This window comes from Crotalus tigris, unplaced genomic scaffold (genome assembly GCF_016545835.1).
Source record: "Crotalus tigris isolate CLP2741 ecotype Arizona unplaced genomic scaffold, ASM1654583v1 scf7180000017625.6296891, whole genome shotgun sequence".
Lineage (NCBI taxonomy): Eukaryota > Metazoa > Chordata > Lepidosauria > Squamata > Viperidae > Crotalus > Crotalus tigris.
The window spans coordinates 5,232,183-5,245,084 of record NW_024096520.1 but is presented as its reverse complement, the minus strand read 5'-3'; the positions used below and the strand labels follow the sequence as shown (position 1 = coordinate 5,245,084).

The window sequence follows — 12,902 nt, the reverse complement described above, 5'->3', positions numbered from 1 at the left end:
ATATGAACCCAGTCATTGTGATATGTAAGCCAGGGTTTATGCAGAAGGGCAGTGTGATTCCAATCAGTTTGCATTCATTTAATAAACTTGGTTTGATAGGTGACTTAATCAAAATAATCATCTTGTTGTAATAGTTTAATAATTATTTTATTGTAATAGTTTAAGAAAGCCTTCTTAATCGTTTCTTTTGCTTATGCAAATTTGACTTGCTAATTATAATCAGAACCTATATACGCTTAAGGATAAGCCATATGAAATTCAGTCAAACATAGTCGAAATTGGCAGGCATGGAATTATGTGCAAATTAATGAATGTTAAGTTACTTCCTGATCTATTAAACATACTTTCTAAGTATTATTTAAAGCAGTGGTTCTCAACCTTTCTAATGCCGCGACCCCATAATACAGTTCCCCATGTTGTGGTGACCCCCAACCACTTATACATCACCGGGTGCCAGGGGCGTGGCCAAAGAAAAGGGGGAAAAAATGGTGGACAGCCTTGTTTGGCGACCCCCGTGAAATGGTCGTTCGACCCCAAATGGGGTCCCGACCCACAGGTTGAGAACCACTGATTTAAAGCATCTTACTTGTTTAAAGTACCTTAACATTAAGCAACATTTCTTAAAATCTTTGGATAGATAACGATAATGATTTCTACTGACTTTGTTCAGAGGTGTGTAATGTTTTTATGTATTATAGGGGGGACCCCTAAAGGCAGGCAAATCCTCCAAAGGGAAAAAAAAGAGAGAATGTGTGGATGGAAAAGATGGACGAAGAAGAAAAAGTGCTTCTGATATCGGTTGTGACCATGCTACAAAGAAGCTAAAGGAAAGGGCTGAAGTGGATACTAATGGAAATGATGATGGCGAGGCAAATAAAGGAGCATGGAAGGGAAGTGGTGACATGACTCTGGATCCAAAGACCAAGCAACTTCCCCCATTTGTTTCTCCAGTTAATCGAAGTATTCGCTTTGCCACATCCACGAAGGAGAATGGACGAACTCTTGTGGTCCAAGATGAACCAGTAGGTGGTGATACTCATACAGCCTTCACTTCCTTTTCTTCAGCTTCTACACAAGCCCTGTTGAGCGGAGCTGGAAGTGAAGAGATGACAACATCCATAGAACAGAGCAGTCAAGGTCTAGTGGCAGCTTCCACAGTAATTACTACAACTGGGACAACACCAACTACTGTACAGGTCTCAGATACTGGCCTGTCGGCAGTTTCTGGTCAAGAAAAGCAGAAAACGGGACATTTGCAGATCCAGGGAGAGGTAAATTGTTTATTGCTAGTTTGAGAAATACCTAGCATTGTAAAGCATATTACAATATACTTGATACACTGATGCCAGTGCGTAATGCTGAGACCTTTTGGGAGTTGCTAGGATTTTATATCAGATGGCATCAAAAGATACGTTATAAACTGATACATTACCACTTTGAATTTGTCTTTACACACACACCGTTCATAGTTTTGTATATATTTGTTCAGTTTTGATGGGGTCACAACGAGATGAAGGAAGAAGGGGAATGTATAATAGGAATTTGGAACAGTTTCTTTGTAGAATTGCAACAGTAAGTATTCCATAAAGAATAGAAAGTAAGAGCAAGTATACAAGTGTATCCTTCTCTTGCCTCATTAGACAAAAGATACTAATTTGCACAATAAATGAAACTGGAACTCAAAAGTCTCCAGTTTAGTGTACGTTGATTATCTTAGTAAAAAAATTTTTTTAAAGCAAGTTATATAATTATTTGGAGAAGATGGTTTATTTATGGAGGTTTTTTTTCACAATGTGGAGCAAGTGGGAAACTGGATCAGGTTTGAAAAGGGGATTCAGAATCATGGTGTTCTGTCTGTTTTCCTTTTGCACAGAGAAAAATTCTATATGCAGGACAACATATTGAGTTCCTAGTCTTGCCCTCCCCTGCTTTATATGAAGGCAGTCCAGCATGGAATGTCCTTTATGCTTTCCCTAAACCAGTGGTTCTCAACCTTCCTAATGCCGTGACCCTTTAATACAGTTCCTCATGTTGTGGTGACCCCCAACCCCCCCATCCAGCTGGCCGGGGAGGGGGGCAGGAAGGCCACTCCGCCGGCTCTTCCCAGCCTGGTTGGAGAAGTGCCATTCCTCTCCCTCTTTCTCTCTCTCTTTCCTCTCTCTCTTTCTCTCTTTCCTCTCTCTTTCTCTTTCCTCTCTCTTCTCTCTCTCTTTCCTCTTTCTCTGGCCGCGCTTCTCCCAGACGGTGGGGCACCCGGGCGCAGGGCCAGTCGGGAGCCCTGCAGGAGGTAAGTCCACCTGAGAGAGGGGGGGGGGAAAGTGAAAGTGCCTCTCTCTCTCTCTCTCTCTCTCTCTCTCTCTCTCTCTCTCTCTCTCTCTCTCTGCAAATGACGGAGGAGGCCATACGGAGACACGGATGTGGAAAGCGGTGTCTCGGTTCCTAAGACCATCAGAAATATGTGTTTTCCAATGGTCTTACGCGACCCCTGTGAAAGGATCATTCGACCCCCAAAGGGGTCGCGACCCACAGGTTGAGAACCGCTGCCCTAAACAAAGAACATACAGCAGCTCCTGAAGTGATTTATCCCGCACTTGTCTTCCTCCGTCAGAGAAGTTATTGAAGAAGGCAGAGGCAACTCAATAAACTTACTGATTTCATTCACATCTTCTATTCACTTCATGGAGGAAATATGAAGTTCAGGCAAAGCAGAACAGATCTTGATGGTATTTTTGAAGAAATGCCAGAAAGATCCATCTCTGCCAATTCCATCTAGACCTCCTCCCCCCCCCCTTGAAAGAGGAAAAATGAAATAGAGTTGCAAAAGAGAGAGGGACTTGGTGGGGAAAGAGAGAAGAGACTTGGACAGAACTGGTAGACCAGATGTTTACTATCCCTGCTTAAGGAAAAAAGTTACTATTTCAGAATAACTGCTGTATTTCAGAATAATTGTTATAATACACAAATTGACAGTATAGGTGTTTCAGAAATGGGAATAAAAATCTGGAATTGTATGTTTTTTTTTAGAAAAGGAAAAAAGTCAGCTTTGTGAAAAGAACCCACCTATCTATGTAGATTAGCGATTTGTCAGTCTGAATTAATTTTGGCAGCCTGCCTTTTTTATTTTTTTATTATTTTTTTTTTGCACAATGTGTACATTTTGATATAGAATATATTGTTAAGATCTGCTGGGTCAGTATATTGGGGAAATACGTCTTAGGTATGGTGAAATTTGGATTTTGTGGGGTGAACATAATTAGCTGCCTAACTGTTTCATTTCAGAATACCCAAAATTCAACATCGGATTCTGCAGGATTTGGAGTGACGCACTCATCTGCATCTCAGCCTTTAGAGTTTGAGGGTGGGCAAAGCCAGTCCAATGGCGTGGTAGCTTCAGAGAAGACACCTGCTGGATTTTCCTTTGGTGGTAGCACTGGTCACGAAGTCCAGCAAGACTCAGATCCATCAAAGAACTTGTTTTTTCAGTGCATGTCACAGAATCTTCCCTCCAGTAACTACTTCACAACTTTGTCAGAAAATCTGACTGAAGAATCCCCAAATCAGGACTCATTAAAAAAAAGCTCAGAGAGCCTGAGTTTGGGGATCTGCAAAACTAAAAGCCTCACTGGAGAAATTAATCCTGGAACTCAGTTGGGCACCCCTCCTGAACGAAAGCAACCACTGGAATCCATGCCTACTCTTACCCCGGCTTTCCCACGAAGCCTCATGAGCACACGAACTCCTGATAATCATGAAAATCTCTTTTTACAACCTCCCAAGCTGTCCCGAGAAGAGCCCTCAAACCCTTTTCTGGCATTTGCAGAAAAATCAGAACTTAGTCCTTTCAGTAGCTTTGCATCTTCAGCTCAGCAGCCGGGAGCGTCTGCTTCTCCCTCTTCAGGTCTTGGTTCCAAGATTGCTTCTGGCTGGCCAGATTTGCACACCTCAACTGACTCGTCAGCTAAAAAGAAAAGCTTGTTTATAATGACAGATTCCTCCAAGATGTTGCCCAGTGTGCCTAGCGCAACTCTCTTCGCTGGTGTTCAGAGTTCATCCACTCTGGGGAATGGCCGTTCTAGTTCGCCAGTTGGCAGTCTGACACAGCCTATTGAAATGCCCACGCTCTCCTCTAGTCCAACAGAAGAAAAGCCATCTGTTGGGCCTGGGCAACAGGACAATCCTTTAATGAAAACTTTCTCTAATGTGTTTGGCAGACATCCATGTGGCTTTTTCTCTCCACAGGCAGAGCTAGGACTGGAGAACAAACTCCCCTTTGAATCTGTAAAAAGGTTTTCCCTAGATGAGCGGAGCATGCCATCTAAACAGGATTCTGATTCTAGCACCAATAGTGACCTCTCGGATATGAGTGATTCTGAGGAGCAACTGCATACCAAAGCTTGTCTGAAGGGAATCCCAGAGCATTTGATTGGCAAACTGGGTCCCAACGATGAGCGGAATGCTGAACTACTCATGGGCAAGGGAAAAGGGAAACAGGCCCCTAAGGGCAGGCCTCGCACAGCCCCCCTGAAAGGTGACGTTGTTTTTAAAAAGGCAGAGTTTGGTAATTTGGGGAGGACAGATGATGGGCTACTTAGTTCAGTGTTTGCATACCTGCTATATTGTCAGCCACAAAATACATACAGGATTTATGTGATTCAGGTCATTTTGCAAGCTTTTCCAGTGGGGCATGGGTGTGTGGGTGTGTATGGGTGTATAAATTCACAAGAGAGTAAAATTGAGGATCCTAAAAGTGTTGTTTTCTTAAGATTTGAAATGTCAGGAAAATAAGTTGTGCGTTGGTAGAAACTCAGCCTGTATACAAAGCTACTTAAAATATAGGGTATTTTATAGAATAAATGTGGCTTTGCCTTCATTTCAGATTCATGATATATCTACCATAGTAAATCTTATTTAGAAATTCAGAGTAAAAGAAGAATATTTTGTGTTATTACAGATTTTATATATGGGATTGATTTACAGGAATTTGAATAGCAAGACAAAATACCAGGGAATTGGAGGGCGGCGTTATATAGGTATTAGAAAGAATGGTTGGAGAATTAACATAAAAAGAAAGAGATTAATAAACCAGAGAAGTATTTTGTATATACAAAGATCTCTGTAGCTCTTTGTAACAGTCTAGAAATTTTACTAGAAAATGGCTGACACCAGCATTGTTCCAAATCCTATATAGCTTATAGCATTTATCCTTACTGAACATGCTTACTTAAGAACAGTGCTTTTTTTCTTAAAAAAAAAAAAAAAGGTGCCGGAATTCACACATGTCATACAACCCGCCTTGCCTACCCTACAAGGTTCCATCCAAAAAAGGTGCCAGAACTCCGTTCTGGGTGTTCTATGAGAAAAAAAGCCCTGCTTAAGAAACAAACATATACCATGTCCCTGAGATCCTTGCATCAGATTTGGTATTGAAAGCATTCATTTAAATTATTTACATTTCCAATCTTGAAAAATTGAAGAAGTCTAATTACTGGGGAAAATATAGGTACAAGCTGAATAGGAAGTTAGTAGGACTGCTAAAAATGAAGCTAAGTATACAGTGGGTCGTATCTGATATACCTAAGTACTTATAATCTCTGTGATAGTTGTAGTATGAAATATACTGATTGTCATTTAAGTATCATTTGGTTCAAACAAAGGGTAAGTACAATGGGAGAATAGGATTATACTACCATTTCTGCCTAAATATTAAACCTGTCGAAGAGCCTACTGTGCACTGATTGTATTGTACAAAGATTGGATAAGGCCTATTGCCTAATCAGCTCAGAGCAAGTAAAATCCTGCTCCTACTATGTAAGTAAACACATTTTATAGATTAAGTAAATACTTTTTGATATTGGTAAAAATGCTGTCTTGTAACCTGCTTGTAATACTTTAATAGATGCTTTGCTTTGTAGTTGGCCAGTCTGTACTGAAAGATATGAGTAAGGTGAGGAAGCTGAAGCAATCAGGGGAGCCCTTCCTCCAGGATGGCTCCTGCATCAATGTGGCTCCTCATCTGCACAAGTGCCGAGAATGCCGGTTGGAACGCTACCGAAAGTTCAAGGAACAGGAACAGGATGACTCTACTGTAGCCTGTCGGTTCTTTCACTTCCGCAGGTGTGTTCAGAAAGGCATTACTATCTCTTTTGTTAGCATTATCATTCTCTAAGTAAGTACACTAAGTAAGATCTCTTTTGATCTTACTTAGTTTCTGTAGACCTCTATAGATCCAGAGAAATTCTACGTGCATAATTCAGACCAGTGCAACAGAATAACAATGAATATTAAAACTGTGTGGAAATATCTGGCTGGAGTTTCTAACACTGTTGCTTCTAAGAGAAATCTTACTTAAGTCTCTTGGATGTAAGCAGTCAACTCAATGAGTGTAGAGTTCCGCTCATGTAACAGTTTTCTAATGCATTTTCAAAATTTCCGGGGACTCTTCGGGACAGATTTGAGCAAATCTGCAGAGCTATAATTGCATTAATCAACAGTAATATTTTCCTTCTTTCAGTTGTTTAAATAATACAATTTTGTGGTCAAAAACCTATATGGGCCATTTTATAATAAGCCTGGAAGATATTCCAAATGCTGGTACTTTAAACTGCAGATCTGTATATTAAAGAAACTATTAGTATGCATACTATCGTCTATGGAGATTCTCAGTCATCCAGGTCATAGTTGTCACAAAGGTGCTTTTTCAAGAGGCAACTGGACTTCCTTGTTTTTTCTTTGAAAGTATTTTACTTCTCATCCAAGAAGCTTCTTCATCTCTGACTGGATGGTGACCCTTCTGTTCCCCACCATCCAGTCAAAGATGAAGAAGCTTTTTGGATGAGAAGTGAAATATCTTCAAAGAAATACAAGAAAGTCCAATTGCCTCTTGAAAAAGCATACTATCATTTTAAACGAATCATCACTGGGAAGATGATTTCCAAAAATTCCTGGGGATGGCTTCTAGAAGAAGGGATGGATCACTGCATCCTTAAATGTAGGCAGAACCTCGTTGAGAACCACTCAAGGATAAATTTACAGTGTCTGGATATAGCTACATTTCACCGCCTAGGCAACTGTGACTAGCCAGGAGGAACATAGATCTAATATGAATAGAATAGAGCTGGAAGGGATCCTGGAGGTCTTCTAGTCCAGCCCCCTGCTCAAGCAGGAGAACCTATACCATTTCAGACAAGTGACTGTCCAGTCTCTTCTTAAAAACCTCCCGTGATGGAGCACCCATGATTTCTGAAGGCAAGCTGTTCCACTGGTTGATTGTCCTGACTGTCAGGAAGTTTCTCCTTAATTCCAGGTTGTTGCTCTCCTTGATCAGTTTCCAACCACTGTTTCTTGTCCTGCCCTCTGGTGCTTTTGGTGAACAACGTGACCCCCTCTTCTTTGTGGCAGCCCCTCAAATACTGGAATACTGCTATCATGTCACCCCTATTTCTTCTTTTCTTTAGACTACCCAACCCAAGTCCTGGAGCCGTTCTTCGTATGTTTTAGTCTCCAGGCCTTTGATCATCTTAGTTGCTCTTCTCTGAATTCTTCCCAAAGTCTCAATATCTTTTTTGTAGTATTGTGTAATATGGGTAGTCCTTGATTTACAGCCATTCGTTTAGTGACCGTTTGAAGTCACAAAGTCACAAAAATTGCCACGCTTTTATGACCATCACAGCATCCCCACAATTAAGCGACCAAAATTCGGGCACTTGGCAACCAACACTGTAGAGTCATGCAATCATCAAATGCGGCCTTCCCAGCTGGCTTCTGACAAGCAGCGTCAATGGGGGGAAGCCAGATTGGCTTAAAAACCACATGATTCACTTGACTGCAGTGATAATGCTTAACAGCCATAGCAAAAAAAACAAAAAACGGTGGCAAAATTGGTTGTGATTCACTTGATAACCGCCTTGCTTAGCAACTGGAATTCTGGTCTCAATTGCGGTCATGGTTGTAACTTGTAGACAGTTTTGCGTTAGTTCTGAGGGTTCTATCCACTTCCTTGAGACCGGTAAGCTCAAACTCTTCCTAGATAACAATATAACTCGTTGTCATAGTCAACTCAGCAGCACCTGTGTGCAGCTTATCTCCAGCTCAGAACAAAGCTGAGCGATTTTACTTGACAGATGCCGAAACAGTTCCTCATAGCAGCCCTTCAAATAATCTTGACTGATCCCTCCCAAGGAGTTACCTTAAACTGGCATGGCAATTTTCAAAATGCAATAAAAATGGAAAAAATATCACACAATAAATATTGCTCATAGGATTAAGCTTTTATCCACGTTCAGTTGTATTTGTTCATTTATTTTCCTTCCATAGCATTCTAGGCTTCTCTTCTGCTTCATCTCCAAAGGTTCCTTTGAAAACTAGGGGGTGGGAATGTTCTTTAAAAAAAAAAGAATTCATTAATAATTGATCCATGTTGCTAATTTTGAATGATACCATAAAGAAAGCCTGGATTTCATTTTTCTGTTGAAGAGCAACTAATACCTGCAATTCTGTTTCAGACTGATATTTACTAGGAAGGGGATATTGCGAGTGGAAGGATTCTTAAATCCCCAGCAAAGTGATTCTGATGCTATGAGCTTGTGGATTCCATCATCGTCACCTGCAGAAGGGATTGATTTGGAGACCTCTAAATATATCCTGGCCAATGTTGGTGATCAGTTTTGTCAGCTAGTAATGTCTGAGAAAGAAGCAATGATGATGGTAGAACCCCACCGTAAGTTCCTTTTTTTCTTTTTAATCTGTCTGTGAAATGTATACAAATGGGAAACATCAAAAGGGAAAAAAAATATTCAAGCCATTTATTAATGATTTGCCCTTCTGCAAATTTTGTCCTTGTTGAGTTTGGAGAAATCTTTTTCCCAAATGATTTTATTTGATGTGTGAAAACAGAATTTTATGTATTGCTTTTCATATGCTTATTCTCTGCATTGTATATATATATATTTCAGGCAAATCTCTCAAAAGCCCATTTTTATTTGTTGCAGTAAATAATGTAAAAAGCCCTACGTTCCATTGAAGCTAGGTTAACATTATATGGTTCTATGGAACTTGATAGGCATAATTTCCTTTATTTGCTTGTGCCAATACAACTTTTCTCAACATGGTGCCTTTCAGATGTATTGGACTTCAAGAGTTTGTTGAAACAGATTATCTTGAATCCAGTATCGAAATGCACAAGAATATTTATGTTTGTATGTGTGTATGTGTATACGTATATGTGTGTATGTGTAGGTTTTCGCGGGTGTTTGTATGTAGGTCTTTGGTTATTCGGGTTTTCTCCCGTGTCAGATTGGAAGTGTCTTGGCGATGTTTTGACAAAGTCCCATTCGTCATCTTTAGGCTGAAGATGATGAATTGGACTTCGTCGAAATGTCGCCAAGACACTTCCAATTTGATGCGGGAGAAAACCCGAATAACCAAAGACCTACACACACACACACACATATCCAAATTTCTTTTTCTGACAAAGAGTTAAAGAATTAAATTGGGAGACTAAGATGGCCATTTCGAGCTCATTCTGCTCTCTTCAGTTAGCCACACCTTTTATGGGATTCGAACCTGGGCAGTTTACATATTAGGCAGTGATTTAACCACCAAGCCACAGGCTTTCCTCCCCTCTTTGCCAGCCAAAAAACTTCCTGTATATACTCCCTTGACTTGGCTGGCAAAGAGGGGAGGAAAGCCTGTGGCTTGGTGGTTAAATCACTGCCTAGTATGTAAACTGCCCAATGTTTCGCAGTTGCGACTTGAGCCTGCTTAACGCCCCTAGTTGGGGGGGCTGCAAGGCAAAAGAGATTGTAAAAAGTATAACTGCAGTATAGCAGTTAAAAATGTCAAGGTGTAATCAATCATCACAGCTCATGCTGAAAGAGCAGAAGAAAGCTATGGCCAAGAGAGCCCTTTTCACAGGTTCATCTGGTGCATCAGTTACGCCTATTCCTGTATTGGGAGATCCTTCAGAGTCACTCATGGCTTGGTCACCTCAAAATTGGATCACCGTAATGTGCTACACTGTACACGAAATTGTCCTTGAAGACCATTTGGGAACTATAGCTGAGCCAGAGTACAGTGGCAAAAGCGGATGTGTCATGTTACCCTTATCCCCACTGCTTTGTGAGCTGCAGGGGTTACCAGTTGGCTTTCAGATATAATTCAAGGTGCTAAGCCCTTCATAATATAGAGCCTGGATATTTGAGTGACTGCTTGTCTCCAATTACATCTTCCCTTTCATGAGGTCAGGAAGAATGGACATGTCCTAGGTCAGGGGTGGGCAACCTTGGCTCTTTATGACTCGTGGACTTCATGGCTGGCTCAGGAATTCTGGGAGTTGAAGTCCACGAGTCATAAAAGAGCCAAGGTTGCCTACCCCTGTCCTAGGTCCTGTCATAGAAACACTGTCACCTTGCAGGACCTAGGAAGTGTGCCTTCTTTGTTGCCGTGCCTGCTCTCCAGGATGATATTTTCCCCAGGGATTCATATAGTTCTCACCTTAGTGATATACAGCCTTGGGATAGATTTGTTGCCTCCCCCCAATCCCTATGGTTTGGCCGTTATATTGATAATGTGTACTTTTCTATCAATTGCAATTTTTCCTATATATATTTGTTTTTCACTTCTAAACTCGTAGCCTCAAAATTGAATGAAATAAATCATAATAAACTGTTTTGAGGTGTTTTCTAAAGTACTCTACATTTTTTAAATGGCTGCTATGAATAACTGGCCATCCTTGTAACTGTTGATTTTCTTCCTTGTAGAGAAAGTGGCCTGGAAGAGAGCTGTACGGGGTGTGAGAGAGATGTGTGATGTATGTGAAACAACCTTGTTCAATATTCACTGGGTATGTCGCAAATGTGGCTTTGGGGTATGTTTGGACTGTTACCGTCTGAGAAAAAGCCGTCCACGTAGTGGTGAGTATTTAGAAACTGTCCAAGAATATTGCAAACCTAAACAAATAGACTGTATCTAGCAGGTTGTCTTTTGAGGAGATTAATTCATGATATGAGGAGAGATGGATCTCTGAGCATTTAGTACTTATCGCAAGGAATTTCTAACTCCCATTTAGCAATAGAAGGAACAAGAGACTTTTTTTTCTTGTCGATGTTAAACTCTGAAGATAGCAATAGCACTTAGACTTATATACCGCTTCACAGTGCTTTACAGCGCTTTCTAAGCAGTTTACAGAGCATATTGCCCCCAACAATCTGAGTCCTCATTTTACCAACCTCAGAAGGATGGAAGGCTGAGTCAACCTTGAGCCGATGAGAATCGAACCGCTGGCAATCAGCAGAAGTAGCCTACAGCATTCTAACCATTGCGCCACCAAGATGGAAGGATACTTGGAAGGAGGTTCAAATTAGAAGTATATGTGAATTCAAGTCTAGTATGGAAAAACAACAGCTTAGGCTGCTGTAATGAACACTCATTCTTTAATTCCAAAAATACAGCTAGTCCTTGACTTAGCGGCCACAATGAAGCCCAAAATTTCTGTTGGTAAACAAGACAGTTGTTTAGTGAGTTTTGTCCCATTTTATGACCTTCCTTTATGACAGTTGTTTAAGTAAATCACTGCAGGTGTTACGTTGGTAACACAGTTGTTAAGTGAATCTGGTTTCCCCATTGACTTTGCTTGTCAATAGGTCGCCAAAGTGATCACATGACCCCAGGACATTGCAACCGTCATAAATGCATGCCAGTTGCCAAGCATCCAAATTTTGATGACATGACCCCGGGGATGCTGCAACAGTCATAAGTCACTTTTTTCTGTGCCATTGTAACGTTGAATGATCACTAAATGAATTGTCAAGGACTATCTGTATGCTGTATGCAAAGTTTTGTTCTTTCTGTTTACACTATGTGGAAAATTAGAATATAAATACACAGATTTTCATTACTGAGATTAAGTAGCTTACTTTGGGGATATTTAGTTGATGTATTTTGCTTTGGGGAAATAGGTTGGAAGGTTGATTCTAAGCTTGTTTAGGTTTTAGTCTTGTAAACTTGTTTATATTGGTATTGTCCAGCAGGATATTAAACATTACAAATAATATATGCTACATGTGTAGTTTGTACACAATGCAGATTTAATGCAAATTTTCTTACTATGAAACTATTGCCCATTAAAATCAAAGGATGGCTCTCTTGAAAAATTATTAACTTACAGTACTTTGAAGCCACCAAACCATAATATTCTTTTTCCTATTCCAGAAACAGAGGAGATTGGTGATGAAGAGGTTTTCTCATGGCTGAAGTGTGCAAAAGGGCAGTCACATGAACCAGAGAATCTCATGCCAACACAAATCATTCCTGGCACAGGTAAAACTTTAGTAATCATTAATGTTTTTCCATACCTATTTTGTTTCTTTTATTCTGATCTGAATATATTCTAGTATTTTTTTTTAAAAAAAAATCACTTCTGAAGCAGCTTAGAGGAGGAGCTTTATAGAGATATACCTTCACAATAATAATAAATATATTATTCCACCAGAAAGAACTTTACTATTCAGCCTCAGAATGAGTTATGTGTTAATTTTTGAACTAACTGAAGATAGGCTTCTTGTTTTTAAAAAGCCTTCACTATTTCTGCCCTATTTTGAACATAAATATTTATGCTTGCTTTTCAAAACTTCCAGATTTTCTTACAGAGTATAATGTATCATATTTTAACTTTCTAGCATTATATAATATTGGAGACATGGTTCATGCAGCACGTGGGAAATGGGGAATTAAAGCTAACTGTCCATGTATTAATCGGCAGAACAAATCTGTGCTGCGACCTGCTGTCACAAATGGGATTTCACAGGTATGTGAGTTTTCAGTTTGACAATAAGTAGGACTTTCCTTAAAAGCATCCCAATGTGCATTATGCATAGTGGAATAAAGTTAGCATATCCATAGCAAGA

The 12,902-nt window shown here is 40.2% G+C and overlaps 1 protein-coding gene across 7 annotated transcripts in view; it reads left to right on the top strand.

Moving 5' to 3' along the window:
• The window catches only part of KDM3B (lysine demethylase 3B), a 53,211-nt gene that overhangs the window by 25,664 nt on the left and 14,645 nt on the right, over window positions 1-12,902 (top strand). For all 7 annotated transcript variants that reach the window (XM_039334073.1, XM_039334072.1, XM_039334071.1 and 4 more), the window contains exons 7-13: window positions 699-1,271; window positions 3,280-4,528; window positions 5,913-6,114; window positions 8,502-8,716; window positions 10,758-10,910; window positions 12,208-12,315; window positions 12,675-12,802. In XM_039334073.1, coding sequence (XP_039190007.1) covers window positions 699-1,271; window positions 3,280-4,528; window positions 5,913-6,114; window positions 8,502-8,716; window positions 10,758-10,910; window positions 12,208-12,315; window positions 12,675-12,802 — 2,628 coding nt within the window. The remainder of the gene's footprint in view (window positions 1-698; window positions 1,272-3,279; window positions 4,529-5,912; window positions 6,115-8,501; window positions 8,717-10,757; window positions 10,911-12,207; window positions 12,316-12,674; window positions 12,803-12,902) is intronic.